The 25,892-nt window shown below is 39.5% G+C and overlaps 1 protein-coding gene and 1 long non-coding RNA gene across 2 annotated transcripts in view; both read left to right on the forward strand.

Annotated features, from left to right (window-relative positions):
* LOC132540788 (uncharacterized) overlaps positions 1-25,892 on the forward strand; it is a 496,709-nt gene that overhangs the window by 120,010 nt on the left and 350,807 nt on the right. The gene's annotated exons all lie outside the window — the stretch shown is intronic.
* Positions 1-25,892, forward strand: part of SHC3 (SHC adaptor protein 3) — a 134,305-nt gene that overhangs the window by 45,554 nt on the left and 62,859 nt on the right. The window contains exons 2-3 of the mRNA XM_060200541.1: positions 5,442-5,512; positions 17,322-17,331. Of these exons, the coding sequence (XP_060056524.1) occupies positions 5,442-5,512; positions 17,322-17,331 (81 nt within the window). The remainder of the gene's footprint in view (positions 1-5,441; positions 5,513-17,321; positions 17,332-25,892) is intronic.

Here is a 25,892-nt window from a genome sequence, read left to right on the forward strand (position 1 = left end):
TGTTGATTCTTTTCTTATCATTGTTTCTCTTAGCCCACGTCCTTGTCATTGTTTTTCTGGAATATTCTTTCAGAGAGAGTCTGTGGGTGGATAGCTTTCTGAGTCTTCCTTTGCACTCCCACACGAATGCTAGTTTGGGTGGATTTGAGATTCTTGGCTCAATAGTTTTCTTCTCCAGCCTTTGGAATGTGTTTGTCTTCTTGTATTTGGTGCCATAGGAATTATTACTTTCTTTCCTAAGTGATCTGCTTCCTTTTATTCCTCTAGCAAAATGCTGTCAGGATATTTCTCTTCTGATTCTTTTGTCTGGAAATTAAGCTGCCATGTGTCCATAAGTGGCTCATTTTTCATTTTTCTTCTTCAAATGCAGAAGCATTGAAAATGTGAACATTCCTGTCTCCTTCCAACATTAAATATTTTAATCTCTTGATTTTTGAATATTTATTTCTGTCTATTTTTTTCTTTCCTTTTCTTGAAATTCTATGAAGCAGATGTAGCAACTTCTGGAATTCAGCTCTGAGACTTTTACACTTTCTTTATTGTTTCAGTCTTTTTGACACTAGATTTTTCTTCAGTTCTGAAAAGTTTTCAGAATTCTTTTATACAACTTGCATAATACTTCAGTTTTGCGCATTGCTAGAGCCCAATGACTGGGTTTTCTATTTATAATCTAAATCTAAATATATATATATATATTTCCCTCCTAGAATAAATAAAAGAGCTAGATATAGGAAGGAGAAATCAAAATTTCACTTCCAGTGGTGAATAAAATCTAAAGAAGTGCCTTGGAATATATTAAAGAATAAAAGTATAAGATTAAAATCACAAAAACTTTATAAAGGCATTTCACTAATTTAAACTGTAATATTTCTAGAGATAACTCTAGAAAAAAATATATATACTATGAAAAAAGTTCATGGCAAATATAAGTTCTCTCAAGGTAATATGAAATTTTGATTGAAATGGGAAATACTTTTGAGGGGTGGGTAGAAATCTTCACAAAATGATTTTAATGTTTTTTCTTTTCTTTTTTTTTACACTGGTTGTGCCATGTAATTTATTTGGGTCCATATTTAATAAAATTTCATATGAACTCTAAAGATATGAACCATACATGTGTAACTGTATTTTATTACTTTTGATTATTTTTAATTTCTTTATTGGGGAATTAATGCTTTACATTCAACAGTAATATATTTTTAAAATTTTTAAAAATAATGTTTATTTATAAAGAGGAAACACTGAAAAGAACCATAGGATAAAAGGGTATAACATCACACAGTTCCCATCACCAGAACTCTGTATCCCATCCCCTCCCCTGATAGCTTTCCTATTCTTTATCAAGGAAAAGGAAAGGTCTCACCTGAGTAATGAGGCGGAAGGGTTGACATTCCATGCCTGACATCTCTGAACACAGTCAGAAGTGAACCATGCTGAGGTGGTACTCGTTTTGTTGATTAGGTTGAGATCAGCAGATGCAATATCTTTTGGTATGAATTGAGAGAAGCATGCAGGAAAGTGAGCCCCACCCTAGAGGTTCCAGGACTGAGGGAAATATAGGCTCTGTAGAGGAAGTGCTGTCTTAGGGTTCTCAAGAAGGCAATAGATAGTTATTGCTGCAATCAAATTATTTGGCAATTGGGTTAACTTCAAAAATCCCTTTATTAGGATTTGCCGTATCATACACAACATTGCTGTAATTTATGGCCTTTGACATTATTTGTATATAGCTGTGTCTTATAGAATAATACCACCGATGACTTTTGTTCTCCCTGGTCTAAGCTTTTTAGGGAGTCAACATTTAAAAGACTCAGCCTATGGTCTGTGCATTAAAAAGTTTGAGACATTTAATCAATTTTTCCTCTCTCATATTAATTAAATAGTGATTTATATGTCAAGTTAATAGAAGTGTACATAAACACCATTTCCACCACCAAAAGACTGCCCAGCCTCCCCCATCCCAACCCCTACTGAAGCTGAACATCCACCCTTACCCTCAACCCAGATTTTTACTTTGGTGCCTTACTCCATGATTTTAATGCTCTTAAGGAAAAATACAAATGAGACATACAGAAATTGATATTTGGTATGTGACACTTGTAGTGAAGGCCCATATAAAAAGAGAATCTAATATGACAGAAAGTTGGGGTATCAGTTCAGGAGGAAATGGATGAATGTTAAATAAGTGGTGCTGATAAAATAAAGCGACACTTCACTGACAGTGCCCAAACATAACTCTTTGCGTAACCCATATAGATGAAGTTCGAATAGACTGAGTAGCTAAACAGCAACATTAGATAGTTTTTTCCCCTGCAGGGGAAAGCTTTATGAGTGGTGAAGCAGGATTGCAGGTGTTTGTCTCTCTGTCTCTTTCCATTTCTACCTTCCCCTCTCAATTTCTGTTTCCATTCAATAATAAATTTTAAATAAAATTAAAAAAACACATTAGGTAAAGCAATTGAGTAAGTGCATGCATAGATGAATAAATAATAAATACATACAGTTAAAATTAAATTTAGGGGGATATTTGTAATAATCTGGGCACATGAAGACCTTTTTAAATAAGACATGGTGGGAGTCGGGTGGTAGCACAGCGGGTTAAGCGCAGGTGGCGCTAAGCACAAGGACCAGTGTAAGGATCCCGGTTCGTGCCCCCGGCTCCCCACCTCCACGGGAATCGCTTCACAAGCGGTGAAACAGAACTGTAGGTGTCTATCTTTCTCTCCCCTTCTTTGTCTTCCCCTCCTCTCTCCATTTCTCTCTGTCCTATCCAACAACAACGAGATCAACAACAACTAAAACAATAAAACAACAAGGGCAACAAAAGGGAATAAATAAAAAAAAAGATAAAAAAAAAATAAGACATGGTGTGGGAGTCAGGCGGTAGCATAGCGGGTTAAGCAAACATGGTGTGAAGTGCAAGGACCGGTGTAAGGATCCGGGTTGGAGCCCCTGGTTCCCCACCTGCAAGGGAGTGGCTTCACAGGCAGTGAAGCAGGTCTGCAGGTGTCTGTCTTTCTCTCCCCTTCTCTGTCTTCCCCTCCTCCATTTCTCTCTGTCCTATCTAGCAATGACGACATCAACAACAACAAGTATAATAACAATAAAAAGGGCAACAAAAAGGAAAATAAATATATATATATATATATAGACATGGTGTGTGATTGCAATGACAATGATAGTGTTATGATAGGAACAATTTGTACTAAGTAAAAGAAAAAAAGCATTTTTAGGTAGAGAGAATAGGAGAACAGCCAGATAACTGTGAGCTTGTATCTGACATTAAGATACTTCTGCCACAATCTAGTCCTATCACTAGAACACACTGGTGGTTATGGGTTTCGTGCCACTAAGTGAACACCTGTTTCTGCAGGTATTCACTTCACTGTGACAGAGATCAAGAGTTTACTGTGATCACCATATTCTCTAATGGTGGGAGTATTTGCATAATTCTGTGCCTTAGGTGGTGGTTGTTGCTTAGTTCATGACTTTATCACTTCGTCACTCAGAATTGTACATGATAGTGCAATGCTAATAGTTTCCTAACTCATACATCTCCGTGACATTGACGGTGATACTCACGTAATAGGATGGTAGTGTTCAAACAACTCTTGCATACAGGTGGGGATTTCTTGCCACAATATAAAGATCAGAATAACAGTTCCATTGTGTAGATTTAGAGACTTAAGTTCAGACAAGTTTAAAGTATTGCTTAAATTGCATAGCAAGATATGACAGAGCCAAGCTCAAACTCAGTTTCTGAATAATTCAAATGTAGTCTTTTCTGTATTATACCATGATGTCTCTTCCTGCTAAATCTAAATTTAAAGGCACTGGTATAGAACATCTGCACTTTTAAACTCCCAGAAGACTTTGGAAAACAAATGCTGTATCACTACCATTCTAGTTGTTTATTGCTTTAACTATGCCCATATATTTGCATTATATATACATATACACATACACATACACATACATATACATATATATGGATATTTTCCTATGTTAAGCTGGTAAAAATTTAGCTACAAATTTAGGTGTATAAACTAAACTTATGAAAATTTATGCTAAATAATGCAGACAAAAGCTTCCTCAAAGCCCCAAATAAAGCATATTTGAGGGTATTTTATTCATGGAACCTAAAATATATTTATTAGGGAATAAAGTTTAGTGTTGGTAGAAAATACCAGCATGAGCATAAATATGTTGTAGTTTACCATTTTAATAAACTGTAATGCTTTTCACTCTTTCTCTCAAATTATAAACTTCTAGATACTTTCTAAAAGATTAGAAGTGTGTTGTTATGACACTAGGGTTTAGGTGGTGTGATATGGTAAGCAATGATTAAATTGTACCTTCCCCCCACCTCCTGTTGAGGGATTTGTGCCTGCTCTCGATGGACTTCTTTTTTTTTTTTTTTTTTACAGTCTTAAAGAGAAACAGAAGGGGGGGAGAAAAAGAGGGAGAGAGAAAGAAAAAAGAGATACCACAGCACCTCCACTTAGGAAGCTTCTCCTGTGCATGGTGCTCCTATGAGCTTCTGGGTCTTGACCCCAAATCTTTATACATGGTAAAGAGTACTCTCTACAGGGGAAACCATTTCCAGACTCAAATTCAACCCCACATTTAAGAGGGATGTTTGTAATATAGTATATGTTATACCTCAGGGAAGTTCTAAAATTGTGCTATATAAAATGAAAACATGGCTTTCAGAGAACTCAAATGCTGTAACAAGTTAAGCATTCAGGATGTTTTAATAACTACTATAAACAGAATAAAATAGAAACATAAATAGAGTTAAGATATGATTTAAGAAATGTGTAACACACCCATCCAAAAAGATCTGTGTACACATATGTTCTTAGCAGCACAATTTGTAATAGCCAAAATCTGGAAGCAATCCAGGTGTCCAACAACAGAAGGGTGGCTGAGCAAGTTGTGGTCTACATACACAATGGAATACTACTCAGCTATTAAAAATGGTGACTTCACCGTTTTCAGCCCATCTTGGATGGAGTTTGAAAAAAATCATTTTAAGTGAAATAAGTCAGAAACAGAAGGATGAATATGGGATGTTCTCACTGTCAGGCAGAAGCTGAAAAACAAGATCAGAAGAGAAAACACAAGTAGAACCTGAACTGGAATTGGTGTATTGCACCAAAGTAAAAGACTCTGGGGTGGGTGGTGGTGGTGGTGGGTGGAGAATACAGGTCCAAGAAGGATGACAGAGGACCTAGTGGGGGTTGTATTGTTATATGGAAAACTGGGAAATGTTATGCATGTACAAATTATTGTATTTACTGTCAAATGTAAAACATTAATTCCCCAGTAAAAAAAAATTAAAAAAAGAAGAAATGTGTGTGACACACAGAGAACACTCTGTATGTAGTTGTCTGCTCGCTCAGTGCCCAGGGCTCATGACTTGTTTTCTCTCTTTCCAGTATTTGGGATGCATTGAAGTTCTACGCTCCATGAGGTCTCTAGATTTCAGTACAAGAACACAAATTACCAGGTAAGCTGTCTTGAATGAATTCTTAGGTTTTTATTTCAATAAAGAGTGATTGCAAAGGTTAAAAGCTTAGAAATTCCCAGAGGAGAATTTCTTCCCCCTGGAAATCAGATGCATCATATGTCAGGACTTTTGCATGTCTGTCACTTTCAGTATTCATTGCTCTCAACATAAACACTCTGAAGGAAGCTTCCCACCTCCATGCTCTTTTCATTATCAATATGATGAAAATGGTGCATTTATTTTTTTTCTCTTCATATATAGAAAACTCTAATTCTAGATTGAGATTTAATATTTTAATGAATTGTACTATTTTTAATAATAAAGATGTCATGATGTAATTCACAACAATATATACAGAAAATACAATGCATAGAGCTGGAAGTAAAATATTCATGAGAGTAGTAACTTAGAAAGCCAGTTTCTTAAGGGTCAGTGATTTTCAACAGTGCTATATGTTCTCAACTATCACCTCAACTCTAAACATCTTGAGGGCCAGCTATTTACCTAAATATTGTTTTAAAAATAAAAGTTATAGTCTAGTAGAGCTCATGGTATTAGGAAAAAAAACAAACAAAATGGTCTGAGCCCCCAGCTCCCCACCTGCAGGGGAGCCGCTTCACAAGCAGTGAAGCAGGTTTGCAGGTGTCTATCTTTCTCTCTTCCTGTCTTCCCCCGTCTCCATTTCTCTCTGTCCTATCCAACAACAATGACATCAATAATAACTACAACAATAAAACAACAAGGTCAACAAAAGGGAATAAATAATAAAAAAAAAAAGCCAATTTCAAGTCGTCCTCAAGAGTGTTAGTAAGAAAGGACAGGGTCAAGGAGTTGGGTGGAGGCACACCTGGTTGAGCATCTATGTTACAATGTGCAAGGACCCGGGTTCAAGCTCCTGTTCCCCACCCGCAGGGGGAAAGCTTTGTGAGCAGTGAAGCAGGGCTGCAGGTGTCTCGCTCCCTATTTATCACCCCTTTCCCTCTCGATTTCTAGCTGTCTAAATCAAATAAATACAAATAATAAAAAATTTAAAGAAAAGAAAGGACAGGATCATAAAGTGTCAGCATTTTTGGAGGTGATGAGCTGATGTGATTCAGTACTTGTTTAATATTTAATAGTAACCTCAGAAGGTGAGCCACTTGTTTCATTCAGATCACTCTGTATAAATCAAAGTCTAAGGACTGACACAGAAAACGATTATGTAAAAATTTATTTAATAGCCAGAGGCAAATAGTAGGAAATAATTTGATAAATCAATGTTAATAAAACATTTTTTTTTGCACCCAGGAGAGAAATGTTCAGCAATGTCGTGTAAATGTGGAGCTCTTAAGGCCTCCATGGTAAATGAGGGTTCACTAGTATGGATGGCTTGAATGCTACTATCATAACTGACTTTTTGTATCAAAGGTTTACTTGAAAGCTTCAGGGAAAGCTAATGTTGTAAACATGTATATTAAATGGACTCTGGGAATACTCATTTTAATTAATTAATTAATTTTATATTTATTTATTCCCGTTTATTGCCCTTATTTTATTATTGTAGTTATTATTGTTGTTGTTATTGATGTCATTGTCATTAGATAGGACAGAGAGCAATGGAGAGAGGAGGGGAAGACAGAGAGGGGGAGAGATAGACACCTGCAGACCTGCTTTACTGCTTGTGAAGTGACTCCCCTGCAGGTGGGGGGAGCTAGGGGCTCAAACTGGGATCCTTGAGCTTAGAGCTTAGCCTGCGCTTAACCTGTTGTGCTACCACCTGACTCCTGGGAATAATAATTTAAAAAGTCTCTCCAAACATGCTTTTTCCTTTAAAATAAAATCTAAAAAAGAAAGAAAGGAAGAAAGAAAGAAAGAAAGAAAGAAAAGAAGAAAGAAAGACAATGACCATCCCCAATGCATCTGTTCCACTAGTTCAAGTTTTGGATTTAAGTGTCATTTGGAAGCTCTGAAAACTGAATCATGTGTCTTTTTGTCAGTGTCAGTATAATTTGAATTGTTCCTGTGTCTGACTTTAGATTATCTGTGTGTCTTTGAAGAGCACCACCCAGGAAATTTCTAAACTCTCACTAATAGGTTGCTTTCAGAACTCCTGGGAAGCTGCTGATGACCATGTGCTGAATTGTGTTACCAGCTGGAACCCTGATCTTCTAGCACTTTGGGCAGAGGTGCTGTGTGTGCTTTCTTTATATTAATCAGTGCTCATCAGTGTGGAAGAATGGGTATGAAAAGGCCAGTTCTGACACTTACCGCCTGTGTAATATTGGCGCCAGCTTTACACCTACTAAAGATGCAGATGAATACCCACCTCAATAGATGTTGTGGGCCATGGAAGGGTTTTTTCATCCGGTGCCTACAGCACTGGCATAGCAGAAAGGCAGATGCAATGAAATGTGAACTCTTTCTCATTGACTGTGTGTTTCTATTTTGCATAATGGCAAGACCTGTGTTTTCACAAATCTGTGAGTGGTTGAGATTACTGTCAATACTGGTCTTGACCATTGCAGCTTCCAGGTTAGGCTGCTGGTGAGGAACATTTGGGAACAAGGAGATATTGCATTTCTGGAAATCTGCCCAAGGAACTGAGCTGCATGGCAACAGAAGAAATCACTTCTGCAGGAGAGTATGTCCCTGCTTGCTAAGCTTGTCATTGACCTTATAGAGGATCCATCCCTTGATCTTTTACTCTAGCGCTTCTCTTCCCAGGACGGTTTTGGATCGTAGCAAATAATGCAATCACATTGTCTAGCATATGACCCCCTCCTACTTTTAGGTTCACAATATTTTATTTATAAGGGTGAGCAGAAATATTGCTGAGAACTCTATGCTTGGTTATTTTAGGGACACCCAGGTTTGCTTGAGGGAACTTCCTCTTGGCTCTTCGGAGGGTGCCATCTTTGGGGAGGTGGGGCTCCGATCAGAAAGAGCTCTGTGAATACACAGGAGCTTCCTTGAAAATTCCTCTTGAGCTATTACTCTCACTTGTTATTGGAGGATGGGCTGAACTACACTACTGATTTCCTGAAGAATGGGGATGATCACATCTGATAGAAGAATTTGAGAAATGTGCTTAATAGCCTGAACTGAAAACAATTCGTCAAATTGTCTGGACACAATAAGATGTTCTCAGCGTGTCTCTGGCCATTGAGCCCCAACAGTTTTCTTACTCCTTCTCTTCTGATTTCCTCATGTCTTCATTCTAATGTTATTGATGCTTGTTGCGCTAAGTTTCATCTGTAAGATAAGCCACATTATGCCATTTTTAGTACCTGGAAAGTACTCAACTTCCTGGTCTTCTCTAACAGTCACTGCAAACTTCTACATGTATTTAACTTCTTCTCCACAGTGTTTGAACTGATTGGATAGTGGTTAAGTTTCTGTTTCCTTTGGATGGTGTGAACATGGGGATGGAGCTATGTGTGGCTTTGCCCTTCCTCCAGGGTAAATTTAATAGATTTACATTACGTGATCCAGGGCCAACATAAACTTTTTTTCCCTCCAAATTGTAGAGAGTGAACAATTAAACCTAGTTTGGGTTTTGTTTTGTCTGTTTGTTTTCCAGGCTTAAAAAGTCCCCATCACTCTTGGGGCCCAGACCTTCCCCAGCACTGCCCTGTGGATGCATGCACTCCCTGTGCCCTGTTGTGTGGACACACATCCGAGGGTGCTTTGTCCAGACTTAGGGATGAGGTGTGGTTGAAAAGTCTCCAGTGAAGTTGTGGGGACAAATGAACCCTCTGCAAGGCTGGTGGGAATGTCAATTGGTCCAACTCCTGTGGAGAACAGTCTGGAGAACTCTCAGAAGGCTAGAAGTAGACCTACCCTATGATCCTGCAATTCCTCCCCTGGGGTAATATCCTAAAGAACCAAGCACCCCCATCAAAAAGATCTGTGTATGCTTATGTTCACAGCAGCACGATTTGTAATAGCCCAAACCTGGAAGCAACCCAGGTGTCCAGCAAAAGATGAGTGGCTGAGCAAGTTGTGGTCTATACACACAATGGAATGAACACTACTCAGCTATTAAAATTGTGCATTCACCTTCTTCACTTCTATCTTAAATGGAGCTTGAAGGAATCGTGTTAAGTGAGATAAGCCAAAAAGAGAAGGATGAATATGGGATGGTCTCACTCCTAGACAGAAGTTGAAAAATGAAAACAGAAGGGAAAACAAAGCAGAACCTGGAATGGGTTGGTGTATTGCACCAAAATAAAAGACTCTGGAGTGTGTGCGGGAGGGGAGGGTTCAGATCCTGGAACATGATGGCAGAGGAGGACCTAGAGGGGGTTGAATTATGTGGAAAACTGAGAAATGTTACGCATGTACAAACTACCATATTTTACTGTCGATTATAAATCATTAATCCCTCAATAAAGAAAAAGAAAGAAAAGGTCTCCAGCAACATACATAAAACCCCCATTTTACAAATAAAAAAACCTATGAAAGCAAAAATCTTTCTTTTGGGAAGTTTCACATTTGCCTTTTTTCCTGCACACGAGTAGACCCCTGATGCTGGTCTGTGTGTTGAAGTTTGGTGTCATCTGATCATCGTAATACAGGGCAACTCCTTGGGCAGAGGTGCAAATAGATAGCCAGTCATTATCAGGAACAAGTGGGAGACTTTGGTTGGAATATAGAAGTGCTAATGCCTAATATTGGTCTAGAAGAGCTGGGCTGTTATGGGACTGAGCTTGAGCAAACTAGCAAGCACACAGTGGGACAGTGCATAAAGGGTTGCACTTTCAAGCCTGAGGTCCTGAGTTCAATCCTTGTCAATGCATACCCCAGAATGATGCTCTGGGTCTGTCTTCCTCCACTGCCTGTCTGTCTCTCTCTCTCTTATTAATGACTAAAGATTCTTATAAAACAAAAAAGTAGCAAGTACACAATAGCAATGTGGAGAAGCGAACAGAGACCTGCAGCCACGGCAAGTGGATACCCTAGCTACTGAGGAGGACTGCCAAGTGTGCTGGAGTGAAGCCTCAGTAGCACTGAGTGTGGAAGAGTCCACCTGCAGCCCCAGTGTGTCAGGTGACCTCAGCTTATCTCTTCAACTTTCTCCACCCTCTCTTCTCTGACTACCTGAAGGCTTGGAAATACTCACTCTTCCTGTCACTTCTGGCCTCCACCAGTCCAACGTTCTATAATGGCCTCAAAAAAAAAAAAAAAAGTCCAAGGTAAAAGCTTTCCCCACATGCTCCATTGTATCCCTGATGTTTTCATTTACATCCTTCATCCCAATCCTGGTGCATTTTCCTCTGTGCATGAAGGTCTTTCCCTGTTGAACTTCCTGTCAGAGAGTGGCTGAGGGGGTTGGACAGTGGCACACTGGGTTAAGCACATGTAGTATTAAGTGCAAGGACCTGCTCAAGGATCTGGGTTTGAGCCCCCAGCTCCCCATCTGCGGGGGGGAGGGGTGGGTGTGTGTCACTTCACAAGTGGTGAAGCAGGTCTGCAGGTGTCTGTCTCCCTGTCTCCCCATACTCTTTCAAATTCTCTCTGTCCTATTCAGTAAAATGGGGGGAAAAAAAAAAGAAAAAGGCTGCCAGGAGCAGTGGATTCACAGTGCAGGCATGAGCCCCTGTGATAACCCTGCAGGCAAACAAACAAACAAACAACAACAACAAAAACATTGGCTGCGCAGGCCACGTGCTGGATGCCCTGACCATACCCACCCACCTGCATCATCAGTTCCTTCCACCTTTTCAAACTTTTTTGAGTTACCTAACCACCTCATCCCACATTTATTTGGGGACTGGGACCATGCATATGGTACCTTTGGAGAAAAAGCCATACTTACTAACAATATGTTTATCTTGTTGATAGAAGCTCTGCAATAATGTCTCTGGGCCTGTGAGGATCTTCAGTGGAGGTGAACCTGGAAGAAGAAGCACAGGTAAGGCCACAGGGACCTCAGCTTCTCTGGGATGTTCAGCAGGTGCAGGGATTGATAGGCAGTCTGATGTTAGTTCTAGCAGTAGACTAACAGTCTGACTACACCACCCTGTGTTGACTACAAATAGGCTGTCTTACATTTTGGTCAGCTTATTAAATTAATCAAACAGAAGACTTGAGTTAGGAGGGACTTGAACTGAGGAGGGACTTGAATCTGGGAACAGCTCCCAGAGTATGAGAAGACTGGTTCATGGTTTGGGTCCTGACAAAGAGATTTTTATATACGCTGTGTGAATGGGGGGAGGTTATAGTACATCTCTTTAGTAACTCTATGAAGTAGAGTGCCTCACACTGTCCTCTATCTAGGGGTAGTTATCTATCTATATATTGAGGCAAACAAGCAAGGTCATTGATTTTTTTCTTTTAAATTGATTTATTTATAAGATTGAAACACTGACAAGACCATAGGATAATAGGGGTACAATTCCCACCACCAGAGCTCCGTATTCCATCCCCTCCCCTGATAGCTTTCCTATTCTTTAACCCTCTGGGAGTATGGACCCAGGGTCATTGTGGGGTGCAGAAGGTGGAATGTCTGACTTCTGTAATTGCTTCCCCTCTGAACAGGGTGTTGGCAGGTTGGTCCATACTCCCAGCTTGTCTCTCTCTTTCCCTAGTGGGGCAGGGCTTGGGGGGAATCGGAGCTCTAGGACACATTGGTGGGGTCATCTGTCCATGGCAGTTGGTTGGCATCATGGTAGCATCTGGAACCTAGTGGCCCAGGCAAGATTGAGGCTCTCTTTTTTTTCCTTTCTTTTTCTCCCCCTATCAGTTGTGTTAACCTGTTCTTGAAAACTGGGACTCAAGTTATAGACTGGTTGTTCTTGGTGTGTATTTGATAGTTAATGGTTGCCATGACTTCGGGTTGCTTATGCTTTTATGGCTCATGCCCTTTCAGAGAGACTTGAATTTTGGGGGTTATTCACAACACCAGACTCTGTCCTGGCTTTTCGTGTGCACGTATGTCCAAGAAAGATGGTGCTTTCACGTTTAAAGTTCTTTGACAATCTATGATCCTTTTGACATGTGTCAAGTTGGAATGAAGAGCACACCCAGGATGGCAGGGGTCTGAGTGTCCTCTGCTCAGGTGTGGGTAGTTGTTTCTTCCTGGAGAGTGGTGAAATGAACTTGACACCTACCCCAGATGGACAGGTTGGTCCTGCCACTTGCTCATTGCATAAAGTTAGAAAGACTCTGCATTTGAAAAAGCCATCCTGTCCGTGGTGTCATGGTGTGTGCTTTTATGTCTGGAGTGTGACATAGGAAATGAACTTGCCTTTTGTGCAGGGCTTCCTCTGTGTTCCTCATGTCTGTTTTGTTTGTTTGTTTACAATTAGATGGTTTGGTTATGGTGTTTCAGAATCCCTCTTTTCATCACAGAATAAACTCTGCTGTTGTGGATGGAATTCTTTTCTTTTTATTTGTTTGTTTATTTATTTATTTATTTATTTATTTATTTTTTGCCTCCAGGATTATTGCTGGGGCTTGGTGCCTGCACTACAAATCCACTGCTCCAGGAGGCCGTTTTTTCCCTTTTGTTGTCCTTGTTGTTTATCTTTGTTGTTGTTACTATTATTGTTGTTATTGCTAGCATTGTTGTTGGATAAGACAGAGAGAAATCAAGAGAGGAGGGGAAGACAGAGAGGGGGAGAGAAAGATAGACACCTGCAGACCTGCTTCACCACCTGTGAGGCGACTCCCTTGCAGGTGGGCAGTGGGGGCTCGAACCAGGATCCTTATACTGGTCCTTTGCGCCATGTGTGCTTAACCTGCTATGTTACTGCCTGGCCCCACTATGGAGGGAATTCTAATGTGGCAGGAAGAGGAGAAGATAAGCAAATATCTTTCCCAAGGCTGGTTGGAACTCAGAATTAGAAAGGAGAGCAGCAGGTGTGAACAGTCGGCTCAGCCAGCCCTGAATGTTCGGAATGCTGGATGGCTAGCGTGGTGTGATTTGAGCTGCATGGGTTCATTCTAAATTTATTGCTTTGAAACACATTTCACCAGCTGAGTCTCCATAACCTCAGAGGGCCGAGGCCTGGTGGGGAGGGAGTTGGTGTTTTCTCAGTGTAGAAGGCTTCTTGCAAACACCAGCTTGTCTGCATGCAAATGCATTCCGGCTTTGGATCCAGCAGGCTAGGTCCTTCCGCTTTACTTTTGTACAGTTGCTTGGGTTTTTAACACTAACCTGCCCCGACCAGCGGGGCGGTGAACAGGGGCTAGGAACCTAAAAGACCTGGAATGACAGGGACAAGAGACACAAAAGAATGACAGCAAGACAGGTTTCTGATCAAGCTGCAAATTTTTATTGTGTTCACAGGCATTTTAAGGCTTTGGGGAAGGGGGAGCATAGGGGAAGGGGGCGGCAGAGATCGTGGTGGAGGGTCCCTTGCAACTATTTCTGTCAAACTATAACTATATGGTATGTCACTATAACTATATGGTATGTCACTTAGTTTCTGGCAAACATCCTTCCTACGGGAATTAGAAACTTATCTCAAGGGCTTCTGTTGTTTCAAGGATTAGCTTCTATCAAGCAGAGAAATGGCTCCTAGCATATCCTCCCTTCGTTATAATTTAACTTGAGGCAGGAAATCGGGGGTGAGGAGCAGAGACCTTAACAGCAGGTTTGGTGGGCATAACCAGAAGGGAGAAGTATTGACCCGATTCCTCCCGTGGGGTGAGTGCAAAACCAATCTTCCCACATCTTATAAGGCTCTCGGTGTCTTTTTGGGGAGGGGAGGCAGAGCCACGGTTTCTAGGGAAACAATTTTTGTTGCTGACACCAACCTCCATGCAAATCAGGTTTGCTTCATGGGGGACTCAGAGGCAGACTATAAGGTCCTCCCCCTGCAGTGCTTTGCCTTACACCCCTTACTGGTGTCCTTGCCCTGCCAAGGTTGGATGTCTTGATGCATAATTCTGAGTTTTATGCCATCTGAAAAGGAGGTCTGTCACCCTCAGGTTCAGCCAGGCCTCTGTCAGCCAAATCAAGTCTGTGATAATGTATTTGCAAAGGTTTTGATGCCAAGGAGTCAATCTGTCATTTTATAAAATCAGTAATCTTATTAAAAATAAAGGGTCTTAAGGTAATCATTAACAAAAGACTAATAAGGGTCCCATAAGGGGCTCTGTAGTGACTCAAGACTATTTGTGGTGGAGTCTATAACCTGTTGTAATTTGTCAGAAAATTCATGGGAGGAATATATAGAGTGTCCTAGCGTGCCACCAGCAAGTCTAAGGGAAGCAGTCAGTGGATGTTATGTCCAGGGGAAGAAACACAGCACGTCTGGTCTGGTCAGCGCCAACTGATGAAATTTTTCTTCTTCATAGAGGGTCAGCTGTGGAACAAGCAAAACTAGGAGGCAAGGACCAGGTAGAGAAGAATTGACATGAAAATATAGGATGGTGTTGTACCAAAACACAGAGGAGGTGCATGCACATTAGGTGAGGTTCCTTGAACATGAGGAATATTTTGAGAAAAGTGAGCAGTCAATAAACATGCAAAGATGAAGTCAGCAGTGGTAGGTCAGCAGAAAGAGAAGACTTGGATAGGCTGGTGCGGTTAGCTGGAGTATATACTGCCATGGCATCCTTTGTGGTAAGGACTTGCCAACAGGGACTCTGTGGATTTTGCAAGAGCAATAATGTCATCCACCATAATAAAAGGAAAACAAACATGGACATCCAGTGTTGAAAAAGAGAAAAAGAATATGTCTCTGTGACTGGAAAAGTGGGTGGCTTTGTCAATGAGATACAATAAATGAACATTTCGAATTTTTTGTAAATATTAAGATGGTTTAGTATGTTACTTCATTGACACTTTAGCCAACTGAATACTGGGGGGTGCATTCCCCTTTTTATTTTATTTTATTTTTTATTAATTGACCTTAAGGGTTTTAGTTTTTTTTGTTTGAGCTGTAGCCCACATAAATTTGGAAAAAATACCAACTGAAAAAAAATGTTTTTGTTTACTAAACATGGGCAGGTGAATTACATCAATCTGTCAGAGAGCATTGGCTTTTATCAATGGAGATTAATCTTAAAAGTCTGAATAGCAAGATCTTAATTAAACAATGTAGGAGTCAGTAAAGTGCTCTCACTATGGCAGGTCAAGTGTTACAATTTTAAGAGGCTTGTAAAAAAATGAGAAAATTTTAGGATATGAGTGACTTTAGGAGTCATCACACACCCATAAATAAAAAATGAAAAATGTTTAGTTTTAAATCTTACCATATGAGCAGTCAGTTCTTCATGTGCAGATGTACCTATAATGATTTACTTAGGGAGAGAACTTGTACCAACTTAATTGATGATCTAATGGTTAGAATTGGCTTGAGTTCTTTCATATGATTTTGGAAGGCTCTTTATTAAAATATACCAATATGTTATAGAAAGTCAATACCTAATGTGTTGACATGATAAAATGTTTACCATTTTTTAGCATTATTTTAAACTGATTAGACAGTTTAAGCACACTATTATACCTTTAGTTTACTAAGATCTTTACTCATCACAAGGTTATCATGAGTAAGTGTAGATGTAAAACTCTTAATAGATTTTGCTCTTTAGAACTCTAATATGGCAACTTAAAAGGCTAAAACCTTATAGCTTAAATGTTCAAAATATTAATTTTGTTAAATCAGGATTTGTCAAAACAAATCTTCTATCAGACCAGAAGCACAATGTATTAACTTAATTTATCAAGAATAAACCTCTGGCAGTCTCTTAAAACAAACCAGATAATTTTTAAAAGCAGAAAGATATAAAGAGAAAAACCAGAGCAAAAGCCTCTGGCATGTAAATAATTAACATAACCATTGTGTTATCTTTTACTAACCCAAGCCAGTCTTAAACAATTTTAAGTAAAATGTTAAACTTTGTTTGTTAGGATCTTTGTTTATCACAAAGCTATCACACCCTTAGGGCAGCTATGAACAAGGGTGGGTACACAACTTAATTGATCTTTCAGTTTGATTTGGATAGGTAACTTAAAAAGCTAAAATAAACCTTATAGCTGAAATGTTTAAAATAAATTTTTACTGTTAACATTTCTTTTAGATGACCATTTTACACTAAATTATTTTGTTGAATCACATCTGCCAAATGGAAATTTTTTATCAGGCCAGGAATAGCACGTTTAACCCCTTTTTTTTCTGGCAAGGGCACTGCTCTACACTAACTGGGTTATTAGAAAGCCAGTTCAAGCATGGAATTAACAAATTAACAAACAGTGGCAGTTGGTATTGGGGTGCTGGTAAGATTTACAATTCTCACAAGAGTGATAAAGACTGTAGAGGCATTTTACCATGCCTAGATATCTCAGAAAATCTTTTTAACTAATGAATTGATGCTGATATTAGCAATCAGAAGGACGAAACTGTCCTATATTTTACTTTGGTAAAGGTGTGCCAACTCTATGAGTCGGGATCTTTAAACCACATTTAGCTTAACTAAATCTTATTTAAAACTTAAAACAAACTTTAGTTACTTAGGGGTTAGCACACATTAATGAAAACAAGGTTAGCAGACTGACTTAAAACATACATTCTTGGTGAAAAGAAAAATTTTCCCTTTGAAAAGCGGCTTTTGGATTTTTAACTCACAGCCTCCCAGGAGGGGCGTTTGTGGCTAAGAATGACTGACTGAAGTGTTTGCCAATCTGTGGAGCAGGAGCTCTGTGCCGTGATTGGCTGTGCGAGCGGAACAGGCGGGCTTAGTTTCCGCTGGGCAGAGAAAAATCTTTGAAAATTTTTTTTCTGGGCTAAGGTACATTTTACAGTTTTAAAGAAACAAATCATTAAATTTCTATCAAAAGTGTGTACTGGTTCTCTGATTAATAGCTTTTAAGTTAAAGAGAATGTCTTGTTTGATTGATTTCATTCTTTCTCTAAATAGCTTGCTAGCCAGATAAGATCTCACTCAGAACTAGTTTAACACTTTCTGAGAGCTCTGGGAGAAGCCAGAGGGAAAAACCTGGATCTTTTTGGCTGGATAATTTTAAGATAATGCCAAATCAAGAGCCCACAGTTCTTTAACTAATTGTAAATGTTCTCATTTTTCTTCTACTAATTTTCTAAGGGAAGCTGTTTTTTGTGCTAGTTGCGGGGGGTCTTCAGGGTTTTCTATTTCTATAGAAGCTTCATGTGCAGGGTCAGTTTGAGCATGGCTCCGAGTAACAGGGAAAGCCAAAACCGGTTTTGATTTGGATGGTTTAGTTTTAGTTTTAGGGATTGGGCTTAGGTTTTTTGGTGAGGCTAAAAATGTAAGTTCTTCTGTAACTGCAGCTATTTCTTTCATTAATTGAAGCTGCTCTTTCCGGTCAGCAAGGACCTTGCGGAGGGTGGAAATTTCTGTAAGGGCTCCTGAGCCGTGCCCACCTGATGGAGGGATTGTCAAGGAGAGGGTCAGGCTGGAGAGCAGGAGCTTAAGTGTTGGGAGGGGGATAAAAGGGAGGAGGACACCAATCGGGATTGTGGTATTTGACAGCCTCTTTTTTCTAGCAAAGCCTCATCCTCCGCAGGAAGTGCTTCAGGAGAGGGAGGGTTTTGTAAAACTGGATAGAGGCAGGGGAAAGAATGCTGGGTTTCATTCTCATGTGAATTAGCAATAGGAGGGTCAATGGAGGGAACTTTAGTAAGTGAGGTGGGACCTATAGGGAGGGGGACAGGGCTTTTACTTTCATCGGGTGCTGGGAGGCTTTTATTTTGACTGGGTACTGGGGGATCAAGATCAATAATCACAGAAGGGCATGGGGATGGGGTCTTTGTCCTGGACGGTGGACGTGAAAGTTGCCGGAGGACCTTTTCACCCTCTGTAATAAGGTTTTTAATATCAGGGTGGTTATTATAAATTTTTAAGATATCATTAATTAAATTTCAGTAACAAAAGGCAGAAACAGGTACACGTTCAGGACCAAAAGACTGATAGTGATCATTAAGACAGTCACTAATTCTCCTCCAACGTTTCTCATCTATAGTGCCTTCCTGGGGGAACCAGGGGCAAATATTTCCAATAAAGTCTAAAAACTTCTTTAATTCTTTCTTTTTAACCCTAGTTCCTCGTGTCTTGAGTGACTCCTTGAGTCCTTTAATGAATAAATCTTGTTTGCTAAATTCATGTCCCATGGTTTTGCTTACCTCATCTTTCCTACGGGACTTAGAAACTTATCTCAAGGGCTTCTGTTGCTTCAAGGATTAGCTTCTATCAAGCAGAGAAATGGCTCCTGGCACTAACCAAAATAGTTTTGTACCCCTATATCTCCATTTGTCAGGATTTGAATGTGAGCAAGTGCTAGATATAGAGTGTGAATTACAGGTGCTCATGGACCTGCGATGAAAGAGAGAGCCTGCAGTCATAGGTTCTGCTATGAAATTTAGAGAGTGTTTGGGGACCTGAGGTAATCTAGAAGATTTCTTGGAGAGGGAACATTTAAGTTAGTGGAGTCTACTTCTTGGCCACACGGAAGATCTGTCAGAAGCGTAAGAATAAGGCAATTGTTCGCACTTGGGCTGGATTCAAAGCAGAGTGTCTTTTGTTGACACCTCCTCCCCACTGCCCACCGTTTTTCTTTCCTCTTCTGTACAGTAATTCTAATTCATGCTCAACAATGGGAGGGGGTGAGTGAGACACAGTAAGGGAACATGGGACAGCATGGGGGACAAAGGAACTTTGGAGCATATTTTCTCAAAGATCATCACTCTTACCAGAGTAGATGTATCTCATCTCTTTCTTGCCTGGGGTTGGCATCCTCATTAAGTTGGGTTGGATCTCACTTGTAGGTCTGTTGACAGTCCTAGAAATGACACCTGCAAAGTGGCAGGCTCTCACCGGGCACCTGAGTCTTGGTAGGCTCAATTTTATTCTTCATTTCCCAAATTTCTGTACTTTGTAATGTTACTACTGATCTGTATTACTAATTTTTAATGTCAAGCTAGGCTCCAAGTTCAAGTTTTGTGTGTGCTGCTACCTTGAGGACTGTTATTATCCAAGGCCATGAATACTTTCAACGAGGCAAGCAGTTCTTGGCATCCTGACTGGGAAGATTTTCCCAGTGATGGTCCTACATAGCAGTGTCAGGTTCATCATGTAGTGTGCAGATGGACATAAAGACCAGAGTCTGGCATATTCTTGGGCAGCCCACTGGCTGGGGCGTGGGGGAGCTTCCTAAGTGGTAGATTAGTGGTACAGAGACTTGAACCTGGGCCTAGGCGGAATGGTAATGTGTGAGTTCTACTGGATATACCATCAGGTGGCCCCTTGTTCTTTCCTTTGTTGGCAGTTAGGCTGGTTTTGTCTTGTGGTGGAACTTTCTCACTGATAAAGAATCTGTGCGGGCTGGGTGGTGGCTCACTTGGTTGAGCACACATGTTACAATGCACAAGGACCCAGGTTTGAGGCCCTAGTCTCCACCTGCAGGGGGAAAGCTTTGCAAGTGGTGAAGCAGAGCTACAGGTGTCTGTCTCTTTCCCCCGTCTATCTACGTCTTCCTCCTGGATTTCTGACTGTGTCTATCCATAAAGAAAGATAATAATAAAAATGTTAAAACAAAAGAATCTGTGAATGCTGAGGAAACAGGAAGCTAGTTAATTAACATGATGCCACACGGGGATCCTGCTATTGCCAGTTGTAACAGAGCTGGGCAATTCCAGCAGTGACCCTCTAAATATTTCAGAAAGACAACAACAGCAACAAAAATCTTTCAATAACACATTCTACCAAAAGGAAAGAACTTCCTACCTCTATGATAATATGAGCTTCTTTGAGAAATCAGCAGGCTGGTCTTGAAGGGCACATAGTTATGTCTCCTTTTTAAAAATCTCTCTGATACAAGATAGGTCTGTACATAATACACATGCACAGGTTATCATCTCATGTTCTTGAGTGGTGGTTTTCAAACTTGTGCACATGATAATAATCCTAGAGAGCTTGTTACATCACATGGCTGGTACCACACCTGGAGATTTTGTTCTGGTAGTTTTGAGTTGGGGCCAGAGGATGGACTCCTTTATCAAAAATTAGATGTCTATAGATGTGCATTTATGACAAGTTTCCTCTCTCTCTCTTTAACATTTTATTAGTGACTTAATAGTGATTAATAAGACTGTAAGATAATCAGGGTATATAATTCCACACAGTTCCATATCCCTTCTCTCCCATTGGAAGTCCCTGTTCATTATCCCTCTGAGAGTATGGACCAAAAATCTTTATGGGGTACAGAAGGTGGGAATTCTGGCTTCTGTAATTGCTTCCCTGTTGGACATGGGCACTGGAAGGTTGATCTATATAACCCAGCCCGTTTCTGTCTTTCCCTAGTGGGGCAGGACCCTGCAGAGGTGAGGGTCCAGGACACATTGGTGAGGTCACCTGCCCAGGGAAGTCAGGATGGAATCATAGTAGCACCTGCAACTTTGTGGCTGAAAGGTGGTAAGATGTAAAGCAGGACAAATGGTTTAATAAACAGGAACCCAAATATAGGAATAGAGCAGATGAAATTAGGGGTCTTCATGTGGGATGAAGCTAGCAATTCTATTTTAAGTATGTTCCCAGGCGCCCATGACTTCACTATTTTTGCCTGAGCCTGATAGCTAACATGCAGGTGGACTGAAAAATACCGTTTGGGAAGATGATGTAAGAATTGAGAATAGGGCTAGAAAGCTGGGTTAGGGCAGAGTGTAGGTCTCAATATGACAAAATTTTAAGGCTTTCTGAAGTAGCCCTTCAGTAGTGTCCCAGAGTTCTGTTTTTAGCTTCTGAACCATTTGCATGTACCATTTATGAAATTACAGCTTTGAAAATGAGTCCATTTATTTTTTCAAGTGATTCCACTCATCCAAAAAAATTTTAAAGTAGAGTATAGTTGACTTGTTGCCTTAGAGTGGCTTAAATAGAATCTATAAGATGAATATGTGAGGTTCATTTCATATTTTCCTTAAAGACCATCTGGCCTGGTATATATTTATAATCTTTATGTCAGAAGCACATTTGTGTCAGAATCTACCTCTCTGATTGCTCCTTTTTTCTACCTCTTTCTCTGAGTTTTCTTTCCTCAAATACATCATTCCATTGGATCTTTCTGCCCTTGGCAGAGGGTAGACTCAGAGATATTTTTGGCATCTATCTAGCTCAACAACTTTCTGGTTGTGTTGACCTTGTGCAAATAACTTAATCCTCTCTGTCTCCATTTCTCTATTAATTAAAATGAGAATCATAACAGTACCTGCTTCATAAAGTTGAGGAATAATCATGTTAGTATCTGAAGAACACTTAAGGTGCTTGCTGTGTAGTAGCTAGCACTGATATTTTCTTTTTATTACATCTTTCTATATATCTGTTCTTCTGAATCTTAAGTTCAGTTCACTGGACTTAAGGCCTCTCACAAGTGCCAAATCCTAAGCATCTTGTCTCTATGATGTCTCCCTGTTGTGTTTACTCCCACCATTGTCACCTCTATTCCCATATTCTAACCCAGCTCACACCTGCATGTTTTCCATAACTACAATGTGCATGTGTATTCTGGTTCTCATGAACCAGAAATGGTGGAGTCTGTCTAAATTCATTTTCTTGCTTGTTTAATTACCAGTGCTGGTTGTGATCCTTTCTGGAAAGTCTCCTTAGTAACTCCCCCCCCATACTTCCAGATTCTGCCTTTAAATTCCCTTTGTACCTGCTGATTGGCCCATCTGCCTAACACATTGCTCTCTGTTAAACTTCACTGTTTATCCATAACCTGTAGAAAAAATGAAGAATTCTTTTTAAAATTGTTATTAGTGATTTAATAATGTTTACAAGATTGTAAGACAACAGGGGCACAATTCCAGAGTTCTGTGTACCATCCCCTCCACTGGAAACTTCTCTATTCTTTATCCCTCTGGGAATATGGATCAAAGTTCTTTATGGGGTGCAGAAGGTGGAAAGTCTGGCTTCAGTAGTTGCTTCTCTGCTGGACATGGACATTGGCAGTTCGAGAAGAATTCTTAATGTACACTCAGTGTTCTGCTTGACTTCCCCCACCATGTCTTGACATAACTCTCCATCGTGTTTCCATTTTCCTGGTCAGTTGGTCATCTTCAAGGCCAAAAATCCAATGACAGAAGTGTCCACTTTAGCCCAGGGCTGTTCTTTCTGAATTGCTCTAGAGGATTTTACTTCATTGCACATTGCACTGAACTTCTGAAGATACAGACCATGTTTCCTTTACTCTAAAATACCACCCTCAAATAGACTAAAAATGAAAAATTATATGAAAACTTCAATTTAAATAAAATTGCTTGAGAAAATTTAACATACAAGTAAAAAAATCTATCTGCACGCTCGTAATAACAACACCTACAGAAAAATCTTAAAACCAACATTATAATTAATGCTAAAAAGTTGTGTGAGGCCTTTATCTATTTTGCTCTTTATCAAATATGTCATTGTAAATATTTTATCTCATTGGTAGCTGGTCTATCATTTTGTTGATTTCCTCTGCTATGCATAAGCATTTTAGTTTGGTGTAGTTCCACTTATTTATTTCAACATTTGTTGCCTTTGCTTTAGGTGTCAGTTCCAAAATACCATTGCCAGGACTGATATCCAGGCGATTATGATTTCTTCTACTTTTATAGTTTCTTCTACTTTTATAGTTTCAGGTAACGTGTTAAAGTCTTTAACATGTTTTTGGTTTGTTTTTGTGCTGGGAAAGCCACTGCTCCCAGAGAATTAGTTCCCGTCTTCTCCTTCTCCTTCTTTCTCTTCCTCTTCTTTTCCTCATGTTATTGGATAGGATAGAGAGAAATTGAGAGGGGAGGTGAAGATAGAGAGGGAGAGAGAAACATAGACACCTGTAGACTTGGTCACTGCTTGTGAAGTATCCCTATTGCAAATGGGGAGCAGGGCCACGAACTGGGTCCTTGGGCGGGTCCTTGTGGTTAGTACTATGTACGCTAAAGTGGGTGCACCACCACCTGACCCCACAGCTGTTTTCTTTCACTGTCCAGTTTTTCCATTACCACTCATTTCCGATGTGTGGTCTTGGTGTATTTGCTGATGGTTGATCCTAGACATCTGGATTTATTTACAGGCTCTTTTTTCTGTTCAGCTGCTCTACATTATTTTGATGCTAATACCATCCTGCTTGATTAATAGAGTGTTGGATTATAGAAAGTATGAATACTCCAGCTTTGTTCTTTCTCAGGATTTCTTTGGATATCTTTGGATGTTTCAGACATATTTTAAGATTGCTTTTTCTAGTGCTGGCACTGGGCCCCAGCAATAACCCTGGTGGCAATACAATATTTTTCATTTAAATAGCTTTTTCTGTTCTTGTGATGCCATTGGAATTTTGGGAGGATTTTTATCAGATCTTTATATCTCTTTGAGTACTATAGTATCACAATGTTCGTTTTCCAGTTCAATTTAGTAACACAGAATATCTTTCTATTTATTTTTGTCTCTTCTTCTTCAAGTGCTTCTTTTCAGTGTCTTATAGTTTTCTATGTATAGAGCTTTCATTTTCTTGGCTAAATTTATACCTAAGTATTTTACTCTTTTTGATACAATGGTAAGTTGGATTTTTAAAAAATCTAATAGTACATTGATAGTGTAGAAGAATAAACAATTTTTTTTTTTTACATCTTGATCCTGTACTTTGAAACTTTACTAAATTTATCTTTAAAGTCATTTTGACTTTCTACATATAATATGTTATCTACAGGAGAGGGTGTCTTACTTTTTTCTTTTGATTTGGGTGCCTATTAATGTGTTTCTTTCTCTTACCCAATCACCTAGACTAGAAGTTACAGATTATATTGAATAAAAGTGATGGTAATGAGATCCTTTTCTTGTACCTGATCTTAGAGAAAAACTTTTCAGGTTTTTTTCATTTTATTTATTTTTATTTATTTATTTTTTAATTTATTTAAGAAAGGAGACATTAACAAAACCGTAGGATAGGAGGGGTACAACTCCACACAATTCCCACCACCCAATCTCCATATCCCATCCCCTCCCCAATAGCTTTCCCATTCTCTATCCCTCTGGGAGAGTGGACCCAGCGTCCTTGTGGGTTGCAGAAAGTGGAAGGTCTGGCTTCTGTAATCGCTTCCCCACTGAACATGGGCGTTGGCAGTTTGATCCATACTCCCAGCCTGTCTCTCTTTCCCTAGTGGGGCAAGGCTTTGAGGAAGCAGAGCTCCAGGACACATTGGTGGGGTCATCTGTCCAGGGAAGTCTGGTTGGCATCATAATAGCATCTGGAACCTGGTAGCTGAAAAGGAGTTAACATATAAAGCCAAACAAATGGTTGATTAATCATGAACCTAAAGGCTGGACTATTGCAGATGAAGATTTGGAGTCTCCATTTTGGAAATAACTAGTAGGTCTATTTTAGGTATATTCCAAAGGGCCCATGACTTTTATCATGTTGAATTTTACCTCATTTCTGTCTAGTTTGTTGCAAGTTTTATTATTTTAAATTATTTTTAATTTAATTTTTTATTTATAAAAAGTAAATATTGACAAAACCATAGGATAAGAGGGGTACAGCTTCATACAATTCCCACTACCAGAACTCTGTATCCCATCCCTTCCCCCGATAGCTTTCCTATTCTTTAACCCCCTGAGAGTATGGACCCAAGGTCATTGTGGGGTGCAGAAGGTTGAAGGTCTGGCTTCTGTAATTGCTGTTGGAAGTTTTTTTATATATATTTTTTCATGAAAGGATGTTGAATTTTGTATAATGTTTTTTCTTTATCAGTTAAGATCATATGACTTTTGTCCTTCATTTGGTTAGTGTGGTTCATTGATTTGTGGATGTTAAACCATCTTTGTCCTTGGGATGAATGCCCCTGAATTTTACTGTCAAGTACATTAAAAATGTACTGTTTAATTTAATCTGATAAAACTTCATGAAGATCATTTTGCATCTATGTTCAACAGATTTGCTCTGTTACTATTTTTTTATTTCATCCTGTTATGATTTTGGCACAATTTTGGATAATTATAGCTTCATAAAATGAATTTTGGAAACATTCCTTCCTCTTTTATATTTTGGAAGACTTTGAGGAAGACTGGTATTAATTTTTCTTGAAGCTCTTAGTAGCATTTATCAGTGAAGCCATCTGGTGCTGGGGCTTCCTGTGTTGGAATTTTTCACTACTGCTACAGTTGCCTGTTTAGTAATTGTTCCCCCAACAAGATCTTGCAACATGTACAATATGGATGAATCTCAAAAGCACCATGTTGAATGAAAAAAAGCTATATGCAAAAGCCTATGAACTATAGTATTCCATTTCTATAATATTCTGGCAAAGGTAAACCTAAAGACAGATCATGTTACTACTTGCTAGTGTCTGGAGGTGGGGAGAGTTGGGTGACTAGAGAAGATTAAGTGGAGAAACCTTTGGGGATAATGGAAATACTCTGTGTTAAACTAATGATGGCTATG

Source organism: Erinaceus europaeus, chromosome 10, assembly GCF_950295315.1.
Source record: "Erinaceus europaeus chromosome 10, mEriEur2.1, whole genome shotgun sequence".
NCBI lineage: Eukaryota > Metazoa > Chordata > Mammalia > Eulipotyphla > Erinaceidae > Erinaceus > Erinaceus europaeus.